The following is a 22,553-nucleotide window of genomic DNA, read 5'->3' as shown; positions in this document are numbered from 1 at the left end:
TGCGGTTTGGAGGGCAGGTTTTCCGATGGACGTTCGTCACCGCCGACGTGCCCATGGCACTGCTTGGCGCGGACTTCCAGTGCGCTAATGGGCTCCTGGTCGACGTCAAGCGCAGACGTCTTGTCCAGGCCGAGACGTTCAGCTCGCTCGCTTGTGCGTTGCCCAGCTCAACGAGCGGCTTGCCAAGCGGCTTGCCGAACGGTTCGGTTCCAGCCACGTTGGTCTGTACGCTTCCGGCAGCGGACGCATTCACCCGCCTCCTCGCCGGCTTCCTGGCCCTCACGCGGCCCACCTTCTCGGCGGGGGCCGTCAAGCACGGGGTGGCCCATCACATCCCCACCGTCGGGCCACCGGTCTACGCCCGGGCACGCCGCCTCGAGCCGACGAAGCTGGCGGTGGCAAAAGCGGGGTTCGCTACCCTGGAGCGACTCGGCATCGTTCGGCGCTCAGAGAGCGCTTGGGCGTCGCCGCTGCACATCGTGCCGAAGCCCGGCGGGGGATGGCGACCGTGCGGGGACTATCGCCGTCTCAATGACGCCACGACTCCCGACCGCTACCCCGTCCCCCACATTCAGGACTTTTCCGCCCGTTTGGCGGGCAGGTCCTTCTTCTCGAAGGTGGACCTCATACGCGGCTACCATCAGGTCCCCGTCAGGCCGGAGGACGTCCCGAAGACGGCGGTCATCACGCCATTCGGACTCTTCGAGTTCCTGCGCATGCCCTTCGGTCTGAAGAATGCGGCTCAGGCGTTCCAGCGACTGATGGACAGCGTCCTGCGCGACTTGGATTTTGTCTACGTCTACCTGGACGATATCCTCGTCGCCAGCGCGTCCCGCGAAGAGCACCTACGCCACCTCCGCACGCTCTTCGAACGCCTGGGCCAGCATGGCCTGATTGTGAACCCCGCAAAGTGCCGGTTCGGCGCCGCCACAATCGATTTCCTGGGGCACCGTGTCACCAGGCACGGAGCCGTCCCCCTGCCGGCCAAGGTGGAGGCGGTGAAGGGGTTTCCGCGCCCCCGCACGATCAGAGGGCTGCAGGAGTTCCTGGGCATGGTGAACATTTACCATCGGTTCCTGCCCCGTATCACCCAGCTCCTGCGCCCCCTGCACTAAGCTCTCCGAGGTAAGCCGGGCAAAGGCGACGTTACCTGGACCGAGCAGATGGACACGGCATTCACGGGCGCGAAGCTCGCCTTGGCTAACGCCACCATGCTCGCGCACCCGGCGCCCGATGCACCGATCGCCCTCACCACCGATGCCTCGGACTACGCGGTGGGCGCGGTGCACGAGCAATGGGTGCGTGGAGCTTGGCAAACGCTGGCGTTCTTTAGCCGGCAGCTTCGCCCGCCCGAACGCCGTTACAGTACCTTCGACCGCGAGTTGCTCGGACTTCACTTGGCGGTCAGGCACTTCCGCCATCTGCTCGAGGGCCGCGCGTTCACTGCCTTCGTCGACCACAACCCGCTGATCTTCGCGATGGGCAAGGTCACCGAGCCGTGGTCGGCCCGGCAGCAGCGTCACCTCTCGGCCGTGTCCGAGTACACGACGGACATCCAGCACGTCGCGGGGAAGGACAACCCGGTGGCGGATTGCCTTTCCCGGGCCGTCGCCCACGCAGTCCACCTCGGCATCGACTATGCCCGGATGGCAGCGGACCAGGCCGCTGACCCCGACGTCCAGGCCTTGCGGACCGCCGTCACGGGCCTCCGCGTCACCGAGGTGCCGTTCGACGGCGCGGGCGCGGCCCTCTTGTGCGACGTCTCCCTCGGGCGTCCTCGCCCCATCGTGCCCGTGGGCTGGCAGCGCCAGGTGTTTGACGCCAGCCACAGCCTGTCCCACCCGGGCGCAAGGGCCTCCCAAAGGCTGATCGCCGACAAGTTCGTCTGGCATGGCCTCCGGAAGGCCGTCCGCGGCTGGGCCAGGACGTGCCTCGCGTGCCAGCGCGCCAAGGTGCACCGGCACACCCAGGCCCCGTTGGCCCCGTTCACGGTGCCGGAACGCCGGTTTGACCACATCCACGTGGACCTGGTGGGACCTCTGCCCCCCTCGCGGGGTTTCACCTACATCCTCACCATGGTGGACCGCACCACCCGGTGGCCGGAGGCCGTGCCCTTGGCGTCGACAACGGCGGCCGATGTCGCGCAGGCTTTCATCGCCACCTGGGTCGCCCGGTTCGGCGCCCCCTCAGACATCTCATCCGACCGCGGCCCCCAGTTCACCTCGGAGCTCTGGGGGGCGGTTGCGCAGGGGCTCGGGGTCCGGCTGCACCGAACCACGGCCTACCACCCCCAGGCTAACCGCCTGTGTGAGCGATTTCACCGCTCATTGAAGGCCGCGCTCCGGGCCACCCTCCGCGATGGCGGCTGGGTCGACAGGCTCCCCTGGGTCCTGCTGGGCCTCCGGACGGCGCCCAAGGAGGACCTGCGCGCATCCGCGGCGGAGTTGGTCTTCGGGCAACCGCTGCGCGTTCGCTCCGGTGCCAACGGCATGCCACGGGCACCCACCAACGCACGTCGCCCCGGAGCTTCGCGCGGCGGAGTACGTCTTCGTCCGCCACGATGCCCATCGGACACCACTGCGGCCCCCGTACGACGGGCCTTTCCGCGTGCTGGAGACCGGGGCGAAGCACTTCACCCTGGACATCGGCGGTACTCCTGACCGCGTTTCGGTAGACCGCCTCAAGCCGGCCCACCTCGATGTGGACCATCCACCGCCAGTGGCCCGACCCCCATGTCGGGGCCGCCCTCCTGCGGGCAGACCCCCGGCACCACCCAGCCCCGCCGCCACGCCGCCCCCCGGTCCTGCACCCATCCCAGGGGCAGCCAGGGGCATCCCACCTGGCATCCCTGCACCCCGGACGCCGCCGATCGCCAGGGGGCGCTTCGGCCGGGTCATTCGTCTGCCCCGCAAACTGGCCCTCCAGGTGCGCGGGAATTCTGGGGTGGCGCGTGTGGCGGACACAAAAGCCCACTGGCGTGGTGACATCATCCCGCGCACCAAGTGGGCGGTGGCCACGCCCGAGGGGTAGGCGTGGCCTCATGATATACACCGGGCGCCCAGCCCGGAGCGGGAGTGTTACAGTGAGCTCCTACAATAAAGAAGTTTATAAGTTACCGCTTGTCCGCTTCCTCCTTGCTCGCAAGCAGCGCGCGTAACACCGCGCTTTAATAGTTCATTTTCATTTCACATTTATTTCCTTCAACAAATTCAATAAAATGTACACGACACTTTATTTTAAAAAAAATTTTAATCTGAGGAAAAACAATTGGCAACTACAGTATTTCATTTTTCACAGGAGTTCCCTGTGATCCTGGTTTTCTGGTTGTGGTCGCTTCTCTTGGTCCTCCGAGTGATCTTCTTCCAAAAAGCTAAGTAATCCTTCAAGATTAGTCTGTGCTGCCGTAGATTTGATCTTCTCTGTTTGTGTTGATGGTTTATCGTATTGAGAGCTCCCTCCTGTTTAGTCTTTCGTGCTCATTTTATTCATTTTGATCATGTGCCTCAGGTTTTTCAACTTGATCCGGAACCTACATGAATATACAACAGCCTGCGTTAGAGTGGACACCGGCGGACTTGTCACCACCTTTCCCCAAGCCTTCTGGAGTTCGTCAGGGCTGCGTCCTTGCTCCCTCCCTCTTCTGCTGCGCCATGGACTGGATAATGTCAAGATGTACAGATCAGCTTGGAATCAATGTCGGTAGAGAGGTCATCACTGATCTTCTCTATGCAGATGATGATGCCCTATTTGTGAGAGACCCTATCCACTGGCTGGCCGTGTTCAACCTCTTTGAGTCAGTTGCTAAAAGCCTAGGCCTTAAGGCTTAAGCCCTAATGGCAAAAAACCAAGGTACAGAATGCTGCCATTGCCTCCAAACCCCCCCCCCCCCTACCAGTACCTATCACTGGTGCATTTGTAGTCAGTGGATCACTTTACCGACCTGGGTCCAATGTTCATTCATTTGGATACTGCAGCCCTGATGTGCACAGTCAAATTGGCATGGTTGGATCTGTCATGGGGCAACTAGATGCTGTCTGGAAACAGCACCATCTTAGTTTACCATCAAAGCTCTGTATTTACAGAACATGCGTCCTTCCTATTCTCCTCTATGGTTGTGAGATCTGGACCCTTTTGAAAAAGGATGAAGATATCCTACAAGCTTTCCATATGCTATGTCAATGCCACATCCTTGTGGTTCAATGGTATGATCGCGTCTCAAACAGGACCATTTGTGGGATCACTAGGCTTGGCCCAAGTACAATCGACATTGCAAGGAGACGCTATTCCCTGTTTGGACACATCCGCTGCTTAAGTGAACATATTTGCCTGGAATTTGCCACAAATCTTTACCATAGTCACTGACCCGATTCACCCTGGCACCCTCCTTGAGGACGTCCAAGACTCTCTTGGTTATGCCAGTGTGCCAACGCTCCATCGCTGCTTCCCCAGCGTCCTGCCCCATCCATGCTCATCCGACATCCCAGTCATGTCCTTCCACTTTCTCCCCTCTTTCGCCTCCCCTGCCAGTAGCACCTCCTCACCCAACCCTATCTATATATAATCTCCCAGATCTGAGGTCTTTCCTCCAATTTGAAGAATCTCTCAATCTGCTGACTGGGCATGGGCATCCTCCTTCGTGCAACATCCTTAGCACACATTAACTCTTAGCTACCTACAAAGCCACAATCCCCAGCTTGATGGAGTAATGTCCTCGCATCTAGGCTGTTGCCCCTGCCTCACACATCGCCCAGCTTGACTCCATATAATCCAAGGCCTTCAATATCATTAGAGTATCCCGTGATGCAGCTGAGTCAATGGGCCTATCACTGTCCCATTGCAGCCATGTGTGTGGTTTCTCTTTCTTCTACTGCCTCCTCTCTGATTTTACACTCTCTCCTCTTTCTGTGCTTTATCCCTTCCCACCCCCTGTTTTCTGCAGGAAGTACATGGTCCACCTTCAACCCCCTTCTGGTGGAACTCCCAAATCACTGCTCACCTCCACTCATTAGCTCCTCTATTTCCTGCTTGTGGAACCAACTTTCACATTCTCTTCACTCTCATTCTTCCCTCCAGCTCTTCAAGACAGCTGTTCACCACCATTTCAGACCATTCCCCATCCAAAAAGCATTATCTTTTCCACCAAGTTCACCAGCCCCATGCCCACCTCTTTCCAAATTACAAGCCTCCTCAGCGTTATCCTATTTCTCCTCCTGACTTCAAAATAAAAAAACAAAAAAAACTTTCCTTCCTGAGAGCTTGCTTCTGTATCAATCTTGTCCACCCCATTTGTCCTCCCCTAACCCTCATTAGTCCCCACATTCCTTATTTGTCCAAGTCTCCCTCTATTTTGTCCCTCAACCCTGCTGTTGGTGTGTTTTCCCCCTCTCTTTATACTGTTCCTTTTGTTCTGTTGCATCCTGATCAATTATGTGTTTGAGCTCTTCCACTAGTCTTGACTTTGTTTACGAAAAATACAAGCTGCTGCTGGTAAACTTGACATTATCTGCCAACTGAAACCTTCCTCACGCAGGATGTCCCGATGTCTCTCCTTGGGTATTGTCTTTTCCGGTTTGACAGGCCTGAACTCCCTTCTGGTGGCGGTGATTCCGTTTATGTCAAGAACTCCATTTCCCAATGTCCGTGTATTACCCTTCCCCCTCCCAACCCACAGGAGTACCTTTCGCTGCGCTTTTCCCTCCACAACCACCTGCTGTTTGGCTGTGTGCTGTGCCGTCCTCCTAACAGGAATAACTCTATTGACATCCCCCCTCTGCAAGCACAGACTATCTCATAACCATATGTTCATGCGCTGGTGAGAGTCACCAACTGTCTGGCTATTGTCAGAGAGCTACCCAAGTGCTATAGTGTCTGGCAGTGCACTCAAGCGGACTTTCAGGGACTGCAAAATGCCATTTAATGTCAAAATTGGTCCATCATTTTCACCTCTCCTGATATTAATACTGCCTGCAAGGAATCCTTACACACTAGCTTGCTTTCCATTATGTACAGATCTATACCATCTAGTGTGCAGTTATCATATCTAGTGTCCATCTGTCTGAAAGTTAGCCAACATTACTGCAATAAACAAACATGGTGCAAAAACGGATCCACTTAACGACTGGCCTATTATCTCGCTTACAATTATAAGCAAGGTTATGGTAACTGTTATTGCAGTTAACATCAAATCCTTCCTTTTCTCCAATGACCAGATCTCAGATTAGTAGGGTCAATATACGAAAAAAACTCACCTAACCCCCAAAAAATTGATACAAAAGGTTTTTCAATGGATTCTGGTACCATTGGGCATGCTAAATAACATACTAAAAATCTAGTAACATCTGACTTCCGGAAAGGGGTCATTTTCAAGATGGCGTTCAAGATGGCCGCCGGGAGCTTAAAATGGCCATATCTCAATTATTATTCAACCTAGAAAGGTGGTTTTGGTGTCTAACCCTATGTTTTAGGGCCCAAGGAGTCCAATTGAATCAATAGAATTACCATCAGTTAATTATTTATTGACAAGTCCAAGATGGCATCCCAAGGTGACATCCTGATCCACTAAAATGGCTCTGTCGAGTAGTAGTCAACCTAGAGAGATTTTTTCAGTGTGTATACCTAGGTTTAAGGCACCCAGGAAATCATCAAAATTACTTAAATAAGCACAAAGTAATCAGGTAATCCAGTAAGCCAGGTTTACCAGCCCATTAGGCATTTGTTGTCTTATACAGTTAGTCGCTATTCATCGTCATCCTCCGACTCCTCTGGAAGAAACTTGTTATGTGGATTGTCACATTCTTCAAGTTGGCACGGTCCACAGGCAGTAGTACATGGTAGTCCATGTCGTCTACAAGAGCAGCGGAGTGTCTTGCAGGCAGTGGAGCAGTTACAATGAATGACCTTCAAGAGACTGTCTGGAGCAGCGTTCATTCTTGACATAAGTGGGACAAACTGATTATCCTGCAGGCTCCACCCCCATTTCATGGCATCCGTACCCTCTTATTTTCCCATCCACACCATGATCTGGTAGTACGCTCTACGACAGTGAAGTTTGGTAGCAGATTCAGTTGGGGGCAGACGTTCGGGTGTTACAAAAGACGAAGCAGAGACAACATCCTTGCTGAAGGTGTTATATCGCATTGTTGCAAGGGAATCTTTGCACTTGCCACCAAAGAGGATAGCCATTACTCGGCATCCAAGGTCATCGATCACCTCTGTGGTCTGGTTTGGGATGGTGAATGTGTTGGCACAAGACCGAAGGACAGGGTCTCCTTTTACAAGCTTCTGGAAAGCAGTCTCTTTGCCAACACCAAAAATCCGAGAAGTCGTGTCACAACCAGTCATGGCATGGATGAATATCAACTGAGAACACGTCATGTCCGAGGATTTCTTTTAGACGGTTGATGTCATACACTTTAAAACTTCCATCAGCTTTGGACTTGTCTGATCTGAAATAAAGGCTCTTACTGTCTCCCTGCGCATAGTAAAGGAGTAAGACAAGGAGATCAGTATCTTCTCCAATCAGTGTAGTGGTGTGTAGAAGAGATGCCTCCACTGCAGCCTTTACTATATCTACGTCAGCATCTCCAGGTGCATTGACCACAGTGCAATACCTTTCTCTCAGTTCATCACTTATCATCCCGATCAGTCTCTGTTTATTGATATCTCTTGACAGGACCTCCTCCTTCTTGCCTGAGAACTTTGTCTCAGCAGTGAAGCTGACAATGGGATGAATATTGTGTCCTCTTCTCTGATGCGTGTTGTCTTTATAGAGGGGTCAATATATGGTCGTATATATGGTCAATATACGATATGGACTACCAGGTACTACTGCCTGTGGACCGTGCCAACTTGAAGAATGTGACAATCCACATAACAAGTTTCTTCCAGAGGAGTCGGAGGATGACGATGAATAGCGACTAACTGTATAAGACAACAAATGCCTAATGGGCTGGTAAACTTGGCTTACTGGATTACCTGATTACTTTGTGCTTATTTAAGTAATTTTGATGATTTCCTGAGTGCCGTAAACCTAGGTATACACACTGAAAAAATCTCTCTAGGTTGACTACTATTCGACAGAGCCATTTTAGTGGATCAGGATGTCACCTTGGGATGCCATCTTGGACTTGTCAATAAATAATTAACTGATGGTAATTTTATTGATTCAATTGGATTCCTTGGGCCCTAAAACCTAGGGTTAGACACCAAAACCACCTTTCTAGGTTGAATAATAATTGAGATATGGCCATTTTAAGCTCCCGGCGGCCATCTTGGACGCCATCTTGAAAATGACCCCTTTCCGGAAGTCAGATCTTACTAGATTTTTAGTGTGTTATTTAGCATGCCCAATGGCACCAGAATCCATTGAAAAACCTTTTGTATCAATTTTTTGGGGGTTCAACCATATATTGACCCCTCTAGATAATCAGGTCGGTTTCAGACTCGATACCTTGAAGATATTGCTTCTACTCTCCCAACAATGGATGGAAGCCATAAATCTCAGACATGAGATTAGGGCTGTCTCTCTGGACATATATCGAGCACTCGATACAGTGTGGCACTCCACCATGATCACCAAACTCTCCTCCTATGGCATCCAAAGCCACTTCCTCTCAAGAATTACTGAATTCCTCCACTTCCGTTGTCCATGTACAGCTCTTAAAGGGATCCTCTCATTTCCTGGAGTGCCCCAATACAGTGTCCTATCCAGTCTTGTTCCTTGTCTTCTAATAACCTCTCATTCCCTGGAAAATCCTGCTTATTTATTTGCTGATGATTCCATCCTCTGCAATATAATTTTCTCATCCTTCAGACAGGCAGCAGATTATTCTCTCTCTGCAGATCTTGATAGAATCAGGAGCTGGTCCAACACTTGGAATATGTCTTTCAATCCTGACAAATCTCACACTCTCACTCTGTTTCTCGCAAAGGACTGTCTGGCAAAAACTCCCATCTACTTCCTAAACAAACCACTTGAAGAGGACAAGTCACGCAAATGCTTGGGCCTCACTATCAGCCATGATCATTCTTGAGCAGGCCATATTTGCAATATGGCCTTGAAAGACAGCCAGCGACGAAGCATCCTTCATTGTGCATGGTCTTTCCTCGGGCAATCTGACCTTTTGATTACATACAAGGCCTTCATTCACAGCTTGATGGAATACTGCTCTCCTCATTGGGCTGGCGCCCCTGCCTCACACCTTATGCTTCCTAATGTCGTGGAAAGCAAGCCTCTCAAACTCATTGGGATCTCCCACAACAAACCTGAATGTCTCGGCCTGTTACTGTCGCATTGCAGACAGGTTGATGGCCTCTCTATATACTACCTCCTCCGTGTTGGTGTTGCACCCTCTGCCCTCTCTTGACTCTGTCCCTCCCAGATTTATGCAGAGCACATGTGGTCTGCCAGTAACGCTCGTCTTGTTAAACTCCCAAAATTCAGGCTCACTGCTCACCCCCACTCATATGTTCCTCTTTTCTCTCGCCTGTGAAACCAACTTCCCCAGTCTGTTCAGTCCCATTCTTCCATCCAGGGTTTCAAGACATCTGGTCAGCACTACCGCAGGTTAACATCAAGTAGACACCCATCCATACTCATGATCTATTCTACTCCAAAGATCTATTCTACATTCCCAAATGACCCTTTTCCCAGGTTATTGTGATTTTCTCCCCTCTTCTTCACCTCATTTAGTTTGTGAGTTGGCGGTTGGTTTGTTCCTTTTCGGTTTCATCCCAGCTTTCCCCTTCCTCTTCTTGCTGTGTTTCATTCTGTTCACCCCCAATTTGTCCTTCTCCCCATTCTTCGATCTCACTCTCACTTCTATTCTGCTGTTGGTGTTTCCCCTTTTACAATTTGTTCCCTTCCATTCTGCTCTAGCTCTTCCATGAGCCTCATTCATGTATACAAAAGCAAACCTTCATTGTTTAACTTTTAGAATAGTTGGAAACCAAAACATTGATCCGTAGAGAAGGGAATGCAAGAAAAGTTAATTACCTTTTTTAAGGCTTCACACACAAGGTAATGTGTATCAAACTGTTTAACTGTATGAACAGCACCTGGTACACCTTACAAGTACCACCAACAAGTAAAAAGGAAGTGCTATTGGGACGACATGGTATGCCTAATACCCTTTCTGGTTAACATCAAGTAGACTGGCAAAGAAAGCAAGAGAGAGAGAGAAAGCGAGAGAGAGAGAGAGAAAGTGAGAGAAAGCGAGAGAAAGCGAGAGAAAGCGAGAGAAAGTGAGAGAGAAAGCGAGAGAGAAAGCGAGAGAGAAAGTGAGAGAGAAAGTGAGAGAGAAAGCGAGAGAAAGCGAGAGAAAGTGAGAGAGAAAGCGAGAGAGAAAGTGAGAGAAAGCGAGAGAAAGCGAGAGAAAGCGAGAGAAAGCGAGAGAGAGCGAGAGAGAGCGAGAGTGAGAGCAAGAGAGAGAGAGAGAGAGAGAGAGAGAGAGATAGAGAGAGAGATTCACGGCAACATTATGAATTGTTACAAAGTCTTCAGTGAAGCAACAGATCATTATGAAAGTTAACAATGAATAATGAGAGATTTTGTTGCAGGTTGGGGTGCTGATATCATAGAGTTGAGCTGCCTTGTGAGGACAACATCACACGACGCAAGGTGGTAATAAAGAGTGTCGAGAATTTCAGTTATTTTCATAGCTCTAACGTTGTCATTGCAAAGTTCTTCGAAACAGTTGAGTGTCTCCACGATGACTTTCCCAAGGAATTGGTATGGAATGTTCTGAAATGCAAAATTGAAAGAATCACATTGAGGGAAATAGCATGTGCATAACAGTAACATAAACTACAGACTTGGCATTTAATATGGAATTTTTTTTTTTTTCTTGACTTGGGTTTACTTTCTGAACTCAGTATATCAATCTGGTGAGTTTCTTTTCCCTTCGGTGATGTCCTTGTTGAAAGAACCATGTCACTGATTGTCTTTCGCAGCAAGAAGTCAATAACAGGATTATATCACAGGTGGCGTGACAAAATGTAAGGACAGGTACATTTGACGATTGGCTTCACAATCGGGTATACGAGTATAAGGGTTGTTGCATTCTGTATTAGTGGAAAACAACTGCTGCACGTCTACAAAAGTTATTGCCGCTTCCTCTGGAGATAGTCCGTCAACTTGACAATGCTGTTTGTCATGGAGTGGTGGCTTTACAAAATTCTGGCATGAAACAGTGTGCTATTGCTCGGCAGTATGGCATCACTCAAGGTCAGGTGTCAAAGATCCTGAAACGAAATGCTCAGAGGGGTGTCCCTACTCCAATACCGAAGCCAGGACGTCCACACAGAACCACAAGGAGTGATGATCGCCAGCTGCACCGGTTAGTCTGCAATGGCCGTACCAAGTCAGCTAATCAGCTTAGGGCTGAGTGGCAGCAACTGACAAATGTGCCTGTATCCAGAAGGCGAGTCAACCAACGACTGGTTCAAGCAGGCTATCGTGCCAGGCGTCCCCTGAGAAAGCCACGCCTGACCAGACAACACAGCCAGCGCCGATTGCAGTGGGCCAGAGTGCACCGTCAATGGCAGCCAGGACACTGGAATCACGTGACCTTCAGTGGCGAGTCTAGATTTCTGGTCTATCGTCAAGATGGCCGTGTCCGAGTGCGCAGACAAGTGCATGAAGCCCACAACGAAGATTGTATAGTGCCAAGATTCCAAGCTGGAGGTGGTGGGGTGACCGTTTGGGCTGCTTTTCATGCAGGGGGCAAAACTGACCTGGTTGTTCTGAATGGAAACCTGAACCAGTTCAAGTACAGGGTCATTCTGGAAGAAACATTGCTTCCATTTGCTCGTGCAGCCTTTCGAGGAAACTTTGTCTTCCAAGATGACAATGCACGGCCTCATCGTGCTCGCATGATCCAACACTTTCTTGCTGACCGTGGTGTAGAGCATATGGAGTGGCCTGCCATGTCCCCGGATATGAATCCGATAGTGAACTTGTGGGCAGAATTAACGCGTCAAATCGACAAGTTGGACCAGCAGCCTACCTCTGTGCATGAATTGCAGCAGACTATTGTCACTGCATGGCAAGCGATTCCTGTCCAAACTTGGCAAATCTCGTGAACAGCATGCATCGACGTGTACGTGCTCTCCTGAATGCTCGTGGGGGTTACACGAAGTACTGAACTGTAATTTTACTGTCCGTAATCCCAGTCGTAATTTAGCTTTTGTTTTTGTTGAAAATTTTTTTGGCTAATGTGCAAAATAAAGAGATACTTCTGGAAAACGTACAGAAGTTTAACACAGTACTGTCCGTGAATTGAGTTCGATATCAGTTTACATCACTTTCAAGGAGCAATTTATTTGCTTCGAAATGTCAAATGTGGTTTTTGTTTCTTTTAAAGGTCACATTAACAAAATCTCGAATAATTTCAACATAATTCCAATGAACTTTTGGTTCTAAGTCATCTTGAAAAGTAAGTTCACCCCCACAAAAAAAATATTCCATATTAAATGCGGAGTCTGTAGAAGGCACTCGCTGGAGAGCAAACCTCCACCAGGCTGAACAGTTTTTTTTTTTTGGTTTTTTTTTTGTATACTGAATCGAGGCTCGTGAAAGAGCTATACGTTTTGTATCCCACTGATAGGATGGATCTGGATTCCGACCTGAACCAAAATCTAATCGGCTTGTTCTCATCACCTAACCAACTCATCCACCAAGTTTAGTCATAACTCGTCCATAACTTTTTTAAATATCATGTTATATATCGCTTTTCACCCGATCTCTCAATGATGAAGAATCGTTAAAAAATTAAATAATTCTCGTATCCGAATCCAGATTCAGATCTTCACCAAAATCGAAATGATTAGTCCTCGTCACACACTCCACCTGTCCACCAGGTTTCGTCCAAATCCTTCCACAACTTTTTGAGATGTCCTGCCATATATAGTTTTTGGCCCAATCTCCCAATAGTGAAGAATCACTTTAAAAATTATATTAGCTGGATCTGGATCTTCACCAAAATCTAATCATTTCGTCCTTGTCAAATACTTTACCTTTCTGCCAAATTTCGTCTGAATCCGTCCACAACTTTTTGAGATATCTTGTTCACAACAAACAAACAGACAAACAGACAGACAGGGGTTAAAACATAACCTCCATCCACCTCTGGTGTTGGAGGTAACTAGAACGGTACTCGGTAGAGCCAGACTGAACCTCTGCCAGACTGAACCGTTTACGTTTTCTATCCCACTGATAGCCCGGATCTGGAATTGAATTGGCTTGTTCTTGTCACCTAACCAACTCATCCACCAACTTTTGTGATAAGTCGTCCACAAGTTTTTGAAATATCATGCCATATATGTGCTTGTGTATGTATGAATGTGATGTAAACTCAGTGTTTTGTTGTAGTTTTAAACAAATACATTTCTGAATAATTACAATGTGACATTATTTATGTCAGCACCATATGTCAATACCAGGGTATGCAAACGCAGCAGCAAACACAGAAGGTCACCCAGTTTTTCCTCAAGCAAAGAAAGACGAACTCGCTCGGCCTCCACAGCCTGCAGCTCGGCTTGCAGCTGCTCAGCACTTGCCAGCCATTCCTTCATCTCCATAGTTAGATTGTGTTTCAGCTGAACGTCACTGCACGGCCAGTTGAGTGCCCGCAGGCCCCCAGACCTGACGTAAAGATCAATGTCACGTGTCTCCAATTTCTGTTGCTCTTCTTCATGGGAGGCAGCCTGACACTCCGTAGCTGTAAGCATCTGCACTCCAATAATACCTATAGGTATGGCATATTTTAATAATGAGAAAACAAGACAAAAGGGATAAACGTATTGCGGATATATATATATATATATATACAGTCACGTGAAAAAGTAAGTACACCCCATGTAAAGTTTTGACTTTTTCAACATATTTCACCAAACAGCTATTTGATCTTCATTTCAACAATATTGACAGTTAAAGGTGATATAATATAACAAATATCATGAAACATTTACATTTTGTAGTCCATTGTATAATTTAAATAAACATAAATGCAAATTTCGCATGTGGAAAAAGTAAGTACACCCTTGGCTCCAATAGGTGATATTGCCACCTTTGGCACAAAACAACCTCAAGTAGGCGTTTCTTATAACTGTCTACCAGTCTCTGACATCGACTCGGATAAATTTTTGCCCACTCCTCCATGCAGAATTCTTTCAGCTGTGCGATGTTTGAGGGGTTTCTTGCATGTACAGCTCGTTTCAAATCCCCCCACAACATCTCGATGGGATTTAGATCCGGGCTTTGACTTGGCCATTCCAGAACCCTCCATTTCTTTCTTTTCAGCCATTAATTGGTGGATTTACTGGTATGTTTAGTGTCATTGTCATGTTGCAAGGTCCACCTTCGGTTAAGCTTCAACTTTCCGACAGATGGCCTCACGTTATCCTCAACCACCCTCTGGTACAATGAAGAATTCATAGTGGATTATTTGATGGTGAGCTGCCCAGGCCCTGATGCAGCAAAGCTCCCCCAAACCATAATATTTCCACCACCATGCTTTACAGTTGGTATCAGGTTCTTGTGGTCAAATGCTGTCTTTGGATTTGGCCAAACATGTCTTCTGGTACTGTGGCCAAATAGCTCTACCTTTGACTCATCTGTCCAGAGCACATTGTTCCAGAAGTGCTGGTCTTTGCCAAGGTGTTCATTGGCAAACTTTAGTCTTGCCCTGATGTTCTTTCTGGACAGCAAAGGTTTCTTCCTGGCAAACCTCCCATGTAGATCAAATTTGTGCAGCATCTTTATAATGGTAGACTCGTGCATTTTGACATCAACAGTGGCAAGAGCTACCTGTAGGTCCCTTGATGACATTCTGGGGTTCTTAGAGACTTCTTTCAGCATCTTGCGGTCTGCTCTCGGGCTGAACCTGCTGGGGCGGCCTGGCCTGAACAAGTTGGCAGTTGTTTGGAATCTTCTCCACTTGTAGATGATCTTCCGGACAGTCGATTGATTGATTTCAAATTGTTTGGAGATCTTTTTAAATCCCTTTCTGGACTCGTAGGCATCTATAACCTTCTTTCTGAAGGCCTCAGAGAGCTCTTTTGATCTAGGCATGGTGACGCCGCACACTTCAACAACAAAGAGCAAACCAAACTAAATGTCTGAAGTTTAAATAAGACAGGTTCCTCCAAGATCCTCTCTAACGATGTTCTAATCATTTGCACCTGAGCTGGTGCACCTGATTCTAATTTTAGGTATTTGAAGTAGTGATAAATGTAGGGGTGTACTTCCTTTTTCCACATGCGAAATTTGCATTTATGTTTATTTAAATTATCCAATGGACTACAAAATGTAAATGTTTCATGATATTTGTTATATTATATCACCTTTATCTATCAATATTGTTGAAATGAAGATCAAATAGCTGTATGTTGAAATATGTTGAAAAAGTCAAAACTTTACATGGGGTGTACTTACTTCTTCACGTGAGTGTGTGTATATATATATATATATATATATATATATATATATATATATATATATATATATATATATATATATATATATATGTATATATATATATATAGTTGTCATGATCCATGCATGCATTTCCAGCCAATGTAAAACCCATTTGTTGACATGTATTTTTTTTTTTGTTTTTTTTTTGTATACAAGATCGAGGCTCATGAAAGAGCTAACATTAATCACACAAAAAGTCAAACCGACACAGAAAACATATAATAAGGTCATGTAGAAAACTAGTGCAAACATGTGAGCATAAGAGAGCAAAGAAAATAAGGCCTTGAAACAGTTGCAATGCTGGAGCTGTTTAGCTGGGGCCTAATTTCGGTGCTATAGGATGTCTGTTGCGCAAACTGGTGACTCAGATTACTTGATCTGCGATTCTGTTGTGATTCTTGGTCGACAAGAACTTTTTGGATCCCCATTTTTACTAGTTTCTTTATGTCGTTTAATGGCGCAAGTTTGTACTGATACTTGTAATTTTTTTGCAATAATTTGTCTCAAGGATTGGCCTTCTTTTCTCAAAGTTACAATTGCTTGTCTTTTTCTGGCATTAGCTGAGCTTTGGCACCCATGTTCATGCAATCTGAAACACAAAAACACTCATTAGATTGTGTTACGTGCTCCTCCCGAAACCCCGGTCACAGTGTACCTCCGAGCCCCGAGAGGAGTCACGGCAGAAAGATGTGTTATTCTGTGTGTCAAAGATCAATGGTGAAACCACACCAAATGTTACCAACAAACAAGTATTGTATTAAGGTCACACAAGAATAACAGCACAAAAACAATAGTAATCAATTGTACAACAAATATATCATTCCTATGATGGTACCATCAGTTTCGTACAATATAACTCACTGTGCTCCAAGTGAGCGAAAATAACATTCCCAATGTCTCTATCCCAGCATCAAGCCAAAGTAGATCCACGCTCCAGTGATCGTCAGAACGATGTCTCTTCGAGACCAGAATCCCGCACGGTTGACAGTCACACTGCCAAAGATGGGCAAAGGTATCCTCAAGAGGCGACTGGGAAATCACACCTTCGGGTATGGATGTTCAACGGCTCCCCACACTTTGAACCGCAAATTCCTACTCGAAATCCACGTTACACATGCAAACCAGGCTAACGGCTGGATGCGTTGAAATGGTTGGAGCGAGGAGAAATACCTGGAGCGATGCGAAATCAGGCATGAGGCAAAATGACCAACGGTCCGTTCTTGAGACGTAACAGCACTCCAATGATTCTCTTTGGAATCAACCGCAAAACCTGACACACAGGTTTATCTGTCACAGCGATAACAACTCTGTCGCAGGAATCCCTTTCCCAGGAAACCCCAAAGTTTGCTGGTGACCCCCGTTCGCCAGCGTTTGCTCCAGACCTCCAAGCAGCTCGGCTCCTTCTCCGACCTCACTCACTCCGCCTCTTCTTCCTCTTCTTCTTCGTCCGGTTCCCGATCCGGTATCCGGTTTCTTTTTAAAACATTAATTTTTTTTACCTTTTGAAAACAGTTATCTCTATTTCACTTAAACGATAACAATAATATTAAATGGAACCAAAAATGTTTACAGTGGATGAAAACCACAACAACGGAAGTGACGAATCCGTAACACTTCCCCCCCTCAAGAAAGAAAGTTTGAACATTGTGAAAACTTTCTTTTCCTGCAAAAACCCTTTTAACAAACAAAAGTAAAACTCACCCCCAAATGATCAATTCACATGAGCAACAATAATTAATATTCCCCAAAATAAAGCAACAAAACTTCCAAACAACCTACAGGAATTTCCAAAGTTAGTTCACTCTGGATAAAGCATCAGCACTATATTATCAACATTACAAAAGCTGAACATGACAATGAAAAAATATATATATATTTGTGATCAAAAATCCAAAGCAAAACAAATCTATAGCACTTTTTGAAGGAGGCCGAGCTGAGAGCCAGGTTTCATGGTGGTTGGGTGGTGAGGCCTGGAAGTATTCACTGCATGGACGCATTTAGGGACGTGGAGTTCACAGGTTAATCCGTGTAGGAATCTTGGCTCGGCTGCTCCTGAGCACTTAGTGCTTCCAACTCTTCTCTTGATCATAAGCATCATAATCATGGTTGTAGCGTCGGGTGCTGTAGTCACGTGAGTAGCGGTCCCCATCTCGGCTACCACCATAATAGTCATCCCGTCGAGAGTTGCCAAAACTGTGCTGCTGCTGCTGGGAGCCTCCGTAGTAATCACGACTGCGGCCGCCACCAAAACTACTACTCCCACCCCGGGAGCCATAGCCACCCCTGAAATTACCTCCACGTGCTCCTCCTCTGTAGCCCCCTCGACGCCCATGGCCTGCCTTCTCTACCATTATGGTCCGACCATCCAAATCCTTGCCATTCAAATCCGTTTCTGCATCTTTGGCGTCCTTTGTGTTTTCAAACGTGACAAAGCCAAACCCTCTCGACTTTTGCGTCTCCCTGTCTTTCATCAGCAGCACTTCCAAGAGTGGTCCATATTTGCCAAAGATAGAGTCCAGAACATCTTCACTTGTGTCAAAGTTCAGTCCACCTACAAAGAGCTTGCCAACATTGCCTCCATCCATGACTTGTGTGTGCTGACACTTAGTTTCAGGGTACTCGACAAGAAGTGCCTGTGCAAAGCTTGACGTCACTACCTTCTCCTTCTCTTCAGAGCGCTTCCTACCCATAGCACGAGTCATGGCACAGGATGGAAAGATACCCGGAATCTCCTGCTCTAACTATGCGGTGTTATTTTCCATACGAGGCATTTCAACCAACATCGGATTACCAGAAACTCGACCACCGGCCAAATCATTCCCGATAATAAAAGAGATTCCCTCGACAGGAAGAGTGGCTTGTAAACCTACGGTGACCGGTCCTGACACCAACTCAGACTCTAAATGGATGACATGAAGAGGAGCTTTAACATAGCCCCCAACCCCCTGTAAAAGAACACTAACACCAGTTGCCATCTTCTCTGACAATGGCAAAATGCCCTCAAGCATCAACGATTGATGTGCTCCTGTGTCCCTCAATACCCTAACAGGTCTCTGGTTCGTTAAGTCCCCATCCAGTGACACAAACCCCTCTGAAATAAAAGGTTTGTAACCCTCTTGAACAAGGTCGTTCTGTGATGCCGTAACTTTGGCATGGGAACCTTCACAAGGCACTGTCCTCCAAGGACGATTTCTCGCATTGGCCAATGCATTCGGAGTTGCACAAGTTTGACTCCGCTCCTGATTTTTCCTTTTCAGGGCATAACATTGGGACATCAAATGTCCAGGTTTCTTGCAAAAAGTGCAATTAGGCCGGGAGGAAAAACTCGTGGTCTGCCTCGGGCCCCCCGGGAAGATAGGTATGTCTTGGAACTGCAGTCTTCTGATCCCTAAAAGTCGCGGTATCATATTTGTCCCCATAGTCCTCTCTAGGCCGCCTCCATGAAAATTTGTTATCCGAACCTGATTTTCCGTAACTCCCCTGGCTAACTCTCGGCGGGAAGTTAGGTTTGTGGAACCCCATCCTGTGTGTCAAGGCATAGTCATCTGCCACAGTTGCTGCCTCATACAACTCCGGTACTTTTTTTTCATCCAGATGTACTTTAATGTCCACGTGGACACACTGTTTGAATTCCTCCACCAAGATCAATTGTCGTAACAGGTTGAAGTCTTTCCCAATCTCCTTCGAGTCACCACCTATCAAACATGGTTTCCTTCATTCTGGCAAACTCCACATGGGTCTCACTCTCCCTCTTCCTGGCATTCCTGAATTTTTGCCGGTAAGCTTCAAGGACCAATTCATAGGCTTTGAGAATGGCTTTCTTCACTATCTCATAATCTGCACATTGGTCAATCGGTAAAGCCGAATAGTTATCTTGAGCTTTACCCACCAGAACACTTTGCACTCACATAGTCCAGGACCCCACATGCCATTTTAGCATTTGAGCCACTTTTTTTAAAATATAAAAAAGACTTGGCTACATCCTTTTCATTGAAGGATGGAACCAGCCTCACATGCCTACCAACATCCCAAGAGATCTCACTAGTTGTCGAACTAGCCGGCATGGATACTACTTCTCTCCGTTCTCCCAGTAATTCCAGCTCCTTGAGTTTAAGTTCCTTCTGATACTCCATGTCATGTTCCTTTAACTCCCTTTCGGCTCTCCTTTCCTCTGCTCTTTCCTCTGCTCTTCTTTCTTCTTCAGCTCTCCTTTCCTCAGCTCTTCTCTCCTCGAGTTCTCGTGCCCGTTCTGCTCTTTCCTTTTCCGCTTTCCATTCCAACTCTTTTAACCTTTCCTGGCTCTGCAGTTGCAGCTCCATTTTCCGGAGCTCCACATTTCCTTTTTCCTCTGGTAACCAATCCAAGGCTACCTCTTCCCATGTTCCTTGTCCCACTAGAGATTCCACCACCAATGTCTGAATCTCTGCTATCTTCATACTAACTCGGACCTCCAAGTTAAAATATTTGGCCAATATCATGAGTTCCGATCTTTTTAACGCCTGGAACTGTGCCTCATTAGGGGATGCCACAAACGTTTCTGCATCAAACACCATGGTGACTATCAGTTAGCACCTGTTAACCTTCACACACACAAAAAAAAAAACATCCAATTTTTTGAAAAAAATTGGGAATGTTAGAAAATTCCAAATTTGGGAATTTTGGGAATGTTAGGGAATTCTATCCCGGGCGAGGCCCCCAATTTCAGTTACGTGCTCCTCCCCAAACCCCGGTCACGGTGTACCTCCGAGCCCCGAGAGGAGTCACGGCAGAAAGATGTGTTATTCTGTGTGTCAAAGATCAATGGTGAAACCACACCAATTGTTACCAACAAACAAGTATTGTATTAAGGTCACACAAGAATAACAGCACAAAAACAATAGTAATCAATTGTACAACCAATATATCATTCCTATGATGGTACCATCAGTTTCGTACAATATAACTCACTGTGCTCCAAGTGAGCGAAACTAACATTCCCAATGTCTCTATCCCAGCATCAAGCCAAAGTCGATCCACGCTCCAGTGATCGTCAGAACGATGTCTCTTCGAGACCAGAATCCTGCTCGGTTGACAGTCACACTGCCAAAGATGGGCAAAGGTAATCCTCAAGAGGCGACTGGGAAATCACACCTTCGGGTATGGATCTTCAACGGCTCCCCACACGGCGAACCGCAAATTCCCACTCAAAACCCACATTACACATGCAAACCAGGCTAACGGCTGGATGCGTTGAAATGGTTGGAGCGAGGAGAAAAACCTGGAGTGATGCAAAATCAGGCACGAGGCAAAATGGCCAACGGTCCGTTCTCAAGACGTAACGGCACTCCAATGATTCTCTTCGGAATCGAACGCAAAACCTGACACGCAGGTTTATCAGTCACAGCGATAACAACTCTGTCGCAGGAATCCCTTTCCCAGGAAACCCCAAAGTTCGCTGGTGACCCCCGTTCGCCAGCGTTTGCTCCAGACCTCCAAGCAGCTCGGCTCCTTCTCCGACCTCACTCGCTCCGCCTCTTCTTCCTCTCCTTCTTCCTCTTCTTCTTCGTCCGGTTCCCGATCCGGTTTCCGGTTTCTTTTTAAAACTTTTTTTTTAAACCTTTTGAAAACAGTTATCTCTATTTCACTTAAACGATAACAATAATAGTACATGGAACCAAAAATGTTTACAGTGGATGAAAACTACAACAACGGAAGTGACAAATCCGTAACAATTGTATGGTTGGCCTTTCTGTAAACATTTTTTGCAACACCTGGCACATGATGAACATTGCACATGATGAAGAAACTAAGCACAAACATTCATTCCACACAGAGCAGAGTATTTGTAAACAGTTTTTGCTCCTGTGATGATTGCAGCGAAGGATTGTGTGAATGGTGGAGAATGCATCTCAATCAACTGCCAAACAGATTTAAGCTGACCTTCAGACACAAGATACGACAGTTTCAACTCACACCATCCATCGCCAACTCAATGAAAGGGGGTTATATGGTAAGAGACCCAGGAGAACCCCACTGCTGAGAGAGAGACATAAGAAAGCCCGACTGGAGTTTGCCAAAACACACCGGAACTAGCCACAATCTTTCTGGGAGAATGCCCTGTGGACAGATGAGACAAAATTAGAGCTTTTTGGTAAAGCACACCATCTCTATGTTTAGGAAAAAAAATGAAGCCTTCAAAGAAAAGAACACATTCCCTACAGTCAAACACGGAGGAGGTTCAGTGATGTTTTGGGGTTGCTGTGCTGCCTCTGGCACTGGGTGGCTGAATGTGTGCTTGGCATCATGAAATCAGAAGATTAAAAAGGCATTTTGGAGCGCACTGTTCAACCCAGTGTCGGAAAGCTGGGTCTCCATCGAAGGTCATGGGTCTTGCAGCAGGACAATGACCCCAAACAAACTTCAAAAAACACCCAGGAATGGTTCAAGACAAAACGCTGGACTGTTTTGAAGTGGCCAGCAATGAGTCAAATATAAATCTCATTGAACACCTGTGGGGAGATCTGAAAACAGCAGTTCGGCACAGCTTGGCAAACAGCAGCACCCTTCAAATCTGGGAGAATTGGAGCAGTTTGCACAAGAAGAGTGGGCCAAACTGCCAGTAGAGAGGTGTAGGAAGCTCATTCATGGCTACAGGAAGCACTTGACTGCAGTTATTTTGTTCAAAGGCTATGCTACCAAATATCAAGTCTCGGGTGTCAATAATTTTGTCAATGCCATTTCTTTTTATTTTCTGATTTAAAGGGATATATTAAGTTCTGAATCAAAAACAAGGGTACTGTAATATTAACAGTGAAATAAAGAATTGTGGACACCAAATACTTTTGTCAATTTCAACTTCTTTTTAGAGAAAATTGTGAGTTACTTAAAAAAAGTGCAAGGGTGCCAATATTTTTACCCACGACTGTATTGTTACGTTTGTGGGGGGTAGAGATGAAATACCTTAGTGAAGGCAGGATTGTATAAATTAGAATGGACCATATGCCACGAAGAAGAAGAAGAATCTCAATGTATTAAGTACGCCTACTTTGCGGGTAAGAGCTTTTGCATGTCGCCACAAGGAGGGTGGTTTTGTGCTCGT

The 22,553-nt window shown here is 47.1% G+C and overlaps 1 protein-coding gene across 1 annotated transcript in view; it reads right to left on the bottom strand.

The window, feature by feature from the left end:
- Window positions 1-6,381: 6,381 nt before the first annotated feature.
- Window positions 6,382-22,553, bottom strand: part of EFCC1 (EF-hand and coiled-coil domain containing 1) — a 69,731-nt gene continuing 53,559 nt past the window's right edge. Inside the window, exons 3-4 of the mRNA XM_078776339.1 lie at window positions 13,438-13,745; window positions 6,382-10,741 (exon numbers count right to left, since the gene is read on the bottom strand). Coding sequence (XP_078632465.1) covers window positions 10,526-10,741; window positions 13,438-13,745 — 524 coding nt within the window. The 3' untranslated portion in view covers window positions 6,382-10,525. The remainder of the gene's footprint in view (window positions 10,742-13,437; window positions 13,746-22,553) is intronic.

The sequence above is a fragment of the Myxine glutinosa genome, chromosome 4 (assembly GCF_964187855.1).
Source record: "Myxine glutinosa chromosome 4, kmMyxGlut1.1, whole genome shotgun sequence".
Lineage (NCBI taxonomy): Eukaryota > Metazoa > Chordata > Myxini > Myxiniformes > Myxinidae > Myxine > Myxine glutinosa.
This window is presented reverse-complemented; position numbering and strand designations above follow the sequence as displayed.